The sequence below is a fragment of the Orycteropus afer genome, unplaced genomic scaffold, assembly GCF_000298275.1.
Source record: "Orycteropus afer afer isolate SDZICR_OR568_19922 unplaced genomic scaffold, OryAfe1.0 scaffold00062, whole genome shotgun sequence".
NCBI classification, from domain to species: domain Eukaryota; kingdom Metazoa; phylum Chordata; class Mammalia; order Tubulidentata; family Orycteropodidae; genus Orycteropus; species Orycteropus afer.
Genome location: NW_006921649.1, coordinates 5672683 through 5678682, shown reverse-complemented (window position 1 = coordinate 5678682; position 6000 = coordinate 5672683). Strand labels below are relative to the sequence as shown.

Below are 6000 nucleotides of genomic sequence, written 5' to 3'. Positions count from 1 at the left end.
TATATATATACACACACACACATACATACATACAGAGAGAGAGAGAGAGAGCTCTGGTGGTTCAGTGCCTAAGGCATTTGATGGATGCCCAGAAAGTTGGCAGTTCAAACCCACCAGCCATTCCATAGAAGGAAGATGGGGCAATCTACCAATCTACTTCTGTAAAGATTTATCACCTTGGAAACCCAATGGGGGGTTGCTATAAGTTGGAATTGACTTGATGGCAGTGATTTTTTTTTTTTTGGTTTTATATATATATATATGTGTGTGTGTGTGTGTGTGTATTCCCCCCCCCCAAGATTTTTATTTTGTTTTATCCTGATTGTAACATTTATAGTTTTCCAGTTATTTATCTTTAGTTCTATAAAATGGCAAAAATTATGGGGGATGGGCAAGAAAGGGCATGCATTAATGAATGAATATAAAAAAACTCTTGCTTTATGATGCCAGATAGTGAGATAATCATTAAATTATCCAGGTAACTGAATTACTGGACCACTGCAGGTAATCAGATGCTCAGTGATTTGGATGTACTATGTTCTTTTCATTTACAAATTGCTTCTGAAAAAGGCCAGGGCACTTTTAGTGCTGTCCATTACAAACTGAGACTCTCCATTGGGACAGTTCCTTTTGCCATATTATAGGAGCTACTGAAAACATCCTGGCAGAAACACCCTGGTTACATTTCTTCTGTATGGCTTGATGTTACAAATAAATGTTCCAAACCTCTTTACTGAGACTTTTGAGAAAACTAAAAGTCAGTCTATAATGGGGGAGGGGGAGGTAAATCAATGCTTTTGGGTCATAATGTGGGTGCGTCTCTATTTTCTGCCTCATAGACTGATAGCATACTGCAAACCCTATTCCGATTTGGAAGGTTGTCTCATTCTTCCATCTGCGGGAGCCTCCATTATGCTGCCACTAGGATCCAGACTTTTTTTCCAGATGAGTTATTTCACAGTATTTGAAATTATGCTGCTGTATACAAGTGACATCTCTGGAGCTAACCTGCCCTGGCAGAAGGTCAGAAAACAGGATGAGCCACTGTCCAGAGCCTGACTATCTGGAAGAAAATGCTTGAGGGGAAGGGAAACACTACCCTTTCAAGCACCTCACTAGCTGTACCTTGGTACCTGTTAGATTGGTATAGATTGAGGGTTAGAACAATTTGGCTCCAAAGGTGCTGAGGTTTTAGGACTGTCCACTAAAGAATGTACCACAGTCATAGAAAATAATGAGTTGAACCAGAAGGTGAAGCTTTGTTGTTGCTTTGAGGAGGTTTTCATGTTGGGCAAAAACATTCCTATAATTTATGTCCAGTTTGTCTCTTTAGAGCAGGGCCTCCTTGGGCAGGAAATGTGTTCAGTGAATCCCCTAATGATGGGCTTTGCTTCTGTCAAGTAATAACAACTATGAAAAGAGGAGAGCAGGGAATCATTTTTGACTGTCATGTATGGGCTGATGTGTTGGAAAGTGTTTAATTTCACCCAAAAATGAGACAAAGACCAAACTGGTACCAGTTCCTCATCACACAAGGTCACTGCCAGGAGACCAACTTAAAAAATCTGTGCAATTAACCAGCTAAACACAACACAACCAATCATACAGGCACTTTGTTTGCGCTTTGACACCTACTGAAAATCCAGCCCCTTTCATCAAACTCAATTCAGAACACTCAGGCACAGCTCTGCACTTTGCATCTTCTCTGTCAAACTCAATTTTCAATCCTTTATGTCAAATTTAAATTCATGGCAACTGCATTCAGATCCTGATAGAATCCCCAATTTGCCCTGGACCCCAAATCCATTCCACCAGAAACACACACGCACATCCACACACAGATGAGAGCATGATGTGCACATACACACACTCGCACGTGCACGCAGACTTGATTTGCTCTCACTTTAGCTAAACCAGAATTAAGAATTTTGAATGAGTGCCTGTTGGCCAGACATTTATCAAGCTCTCGGATTAAGAACCCGCTGAAAACAAGGGTATTGAACAATTGGGTCTTCACCCCTCATGTGAAGAAATCATATCAACACAGCTCTTGTTTGGGATGAAAATGGACCTTCAAATTTTCTGTGGCATTTTCCCTTGTTATTGACGCTTAAATCACTATCAATCTTAAGTGAGCCGAACAAATTGGTGTGAGTGATGAAAAACGGACAAGTTTGACTCTGAACACACAGATCTGTTGTGTCCACCAAAATGAGGTCTTGATTAGGCATAAAGCCAAGAAAAATACCCTATCAACAACTTACAATCTAGTACTCCATCCAAAAGAAAAGAAGTCACTCAGTGTTATCGCTAAAAAAGTATGCTAGACTGACTTCTCATGGGAATCATCTTTGCTTGGGTATACATATATGCATAAAAAGATATAGCTTTTTAAAAGCTCATTTTCTCCCTAATAATTGTCTGTTTTTAAAAAGCTATCAGTAGGGGAACCTCATTTCAAAAGCCTCTTGTCCTTCATAATACAATATTCATCACGATTACATAGTATGAAATAAAAAGCACCAAAACATAAGCGAGGATAGTTCAATTAAATGCAGCATAATCTCTGCAGCACCAAAAAAAAAAAAAAAAAAAGGTTCTGTAGCTAAAATCAGGTTCTGATGAAAGAAAAAAGGGAATATATTTCCACATATTTTTAATTATATAGAGTTTCCTCAAACATGATTTTTCATAATATATTCCATTAAGTTAACATCATATTTGAAGAAAGAGCATTTTCTGATTTCATTTTAAGCCTGATTTTGAGCAATTACAGTGTCATTGTTCTGTGGTAGAAAGGTTGAATTCATTTACTGTGTGGTTATGCTAGTTATGATTGATGTCTCTTCTCCAAATGATAAACCAATCACCCCAATGATGTAATGTCATTTTAAGAGTGCCATAATCACATTTCTCTCAAATGAGAAGCTCTGATGAGTTCTAATAAAGATTTATGGTAGATTAAAGGCCTTCATAGTATCAACAATGGATTGCTCATTTGATGAGAGATTTGATTAGGTAATTTTTTTTTTTGGAAAAGAATATGAGTTTACTAAATATATCAGGTCTGGCTTTGAAGAAGGGCATGGGCCATCTAAGTAGCAGGTCATCATTCCATCCCCAGAATAAATCATCTTCAATTTATTTAGGAGGTCCTCTCTAATTGTAGAGGTTGGGGCCAGTGGTGGCATACACTCATGGATAGAGCCAAAACACAATCTCCTCAAGGGACACTCACCACATATAAAGCTCTGTATTGTTTTTGAAGGGATACATTAGTGGATATCATGAATGGCCAATTCAGGAGGTAACTCCAAAGCCTTTGGGTCAGGAGCAATTAATTTCTGTAAATGTCTCTCATTAGGCATTAGTACTTAAACCCTAGGGCACTAGTCATTGGGCATTAGTACTTAAACCTTAAAGCCCATTGCACTTTCAAAGGCACCAACAGAAGAAACTAAACTAAGGCATGATTTCTGCTGGGCCCAGCAAATTCCAACTAAGCTTTAAAGGTAGAGAGCTGAGTCAGTAGCCTCAAAATCCTCAAAATGGGACAGAGTCTTGTGGACAGTTCTTCTATCTGTGAATAAGAAAACCAAAACAAGAGCTATGGAGTTAGAAGCAGTATTTATCATAGTACCACACCATCAGCTTGTAAATTCCAGTGAAGTGGCACAAATATAGGGTGATGGGAGAGGTCACCACCTAAATACTTCAGAACTGGTGAGACATTCAATATTCATGTCAAAGGATCACATTTCAATCAAGAATAATTTAAACCAGCAAGGAAGAAAAAGTCAGACACGAACTATCAAAACACAAAGAATCTGAGAGGCACACAAATTGTGTGTGTGAGTGCTTCTAGGGTCACTTGGCTATGACTAGAATAGTTGTTGTTGTTGTTGTTATGTGCCGTCGAGTCGGCCCCGACTCATAGCGACCCCTCCTTGGGTTTCCGAGGCAGTATCACTACGGAAGTAGGATTGCCCAACCTTCCTTCTGAGGAGTGGCTGGTGGGTTTGAACTGCCAGCCTTCTGGTTAGCAGTCAAGTGCTTTAGCCACTATGCTACCAGAGCTCCCTGACTAGAATAGTAGTAATACAAAATTCAATATTCCAGTGTCTCTCGGCATTTCACCTGTGAGACCACCGTTCTCTCATGTTCGGCATTGGGAAAATTCCTTCTCCTGAAGGAGCCCCAAATCCTGTTAAGATAAGCAAAGCCTCTTTAGAAGCTGCAACCTTCAACAAAAGTATCTTCAAACTGCAATGCCACAAAACAAGTGTATTTTGCCTTGATGCTCCCCGAAACATCTTCCTCCCCACTCTTATTTCAAAGTTGTCATTTCACTGGAGAATTAAGAATGTCACACAAAACACCACACATTCAGACACCACAGAGTTTCCTTACCACTGCTGGAGGCTTGCTGGGGCCCTGAGCATGCTCTGAGCAGGTATGAATTGGGGGAGAATTCCTCATCGGGGTTGGTGTCCATGATTTGATGGGAAGTGTTGCTGTCTAGCAATGGCATCTGGCAGCTAACTTGTGGAGGATTATGGGAGCTAGGCAGCTGAGCAGATGGGAGGAGGCTAGACGAGGATGTAGGTGGAATGGGACGACCTGGGAGAGAGGACAGAGGGGTCAAAGGTCAGCAATGAGTGTCATGAGAGCATCCCAAGAAAGTAACATTGAAACCAGCTCACAATACAAATATTTTTAAAAAATGAAATGCTCCAGATGTGCCTTTTAGGGTGATTTGATGTATCTCCAAAGTTCAAATTCATACTATAGGTAGTTGTATATTTCACAAAAGAGTATGAGCAAAAATATCCACCTACACATCTCTGGATACCATCCGCTTCTTTCTATCTTGGCAGCTCGGATTCTAATCTAAGCCTTTATCATTTCTCACTGAACAATTTCCTTACTGATCTCCCTGCTTCTACTCTTGTCCATGTATTTCCCATCGTCCCCATTCCTTCTCCACAGCAACCAGAATGATATTTGAAAGAGAGATCTCAGGTTGTGTTACTTAGCTGCTTATTACTCTCTAGTGGCTTCCTATTGCATGTAGAATGAAGTCCAATCTCCTTATGATGACCTACATGTCTGTGTACTCTGGCCTATAGCCGCGTTTCCTACCTCGCCTCAAACAGTGGCCCTTACTACTCTCCACTTGGCCCATTATTCTCTATGAGCTAATGATCTCATCTTTATTTCTTTTGTTTAATCATGCCAAGCCATTCCATCTTCAGAGACTACTATATACTTCCTGTCCCCTCCCTGCCAATAGTCATAAGCCTGCTTCTTCTCTTCATTCAATCATTCCCTGCTTGCCTTTTTGAAAGTCGTCCTCCTGCCTGTTCTATCCCCTTAGCTCATTTAAATTTCTCCATAGCCTTTATCATTATTTGAAGGCGTATACTTTGTCTATTTTATTCATCCCTGCATCCTCCATTTTTCCCTAAGGAACAGCACCTGCTGAATGAACACACAAATAAATAAGGTCAACTAAAACCAAATTAATCAGCTTGAGAGAGAAGTGGAGGAAAGGTGGAAAGGGCAATACATTTGCATCCCTAAGAGTTAGCCAATGCCCCCACTCTCTGCATCATGCACTTTTTGTTGGACACCAGGGGGGAGCTCCTACAAAGAGAAACACAGCCACTCCAGGCCGTGAGGAGGGGCAGCCAGCCAAGCAGGAGTTGGGCAGTGACTTAGAACTGCCCTTGGGTCAAGAAGTTCTCCTCCCACATGGAGGGCTGCTGCAACCTCTCTTTTCAAGTGGCAGGGAGCACCTGGCAGCCAAATTGCTGACTGAGTATAATCACCACGTGGACTTTCACCTGCTTCACCCTTACATCTCCGGGTCCTCTCGCTTGCCTGCCTGCTGGTTTGTTTGTGTGGGAAGCTCAGGAAAATGAGCCAAGAGGAGCAGCTCATGGAATATGCCCTAGAGCTGTGGGTATGGAGAGAAGGGCAAAGTGTTGGGACAGGACA

The 6000-nt window shown here is 41.2% G+C and overlaps 1 protein-coding gene across 1 annotated transcript in view; it reads right to left on the bottom strand.

The window, feature by feature from the left end:
- TENM2 (teneurin transmembrane protein 2) overlaps window positions 1-6000 on the bottom strand; it is a 1334042-nt gene that overhangs the window by 512449 nt on the left and 815593 nt on the right. Inside the window, exon 3 of the mRNA XM_042780802.1 lies at window positions 4411-4620. Coding sequence (XP_042636736.1) covers window positions 4411-4620 — 210 coding nt within the window. The remainder of the gene's footprint in view (window positions 1-4410; window positions 4621-6000) is intronic.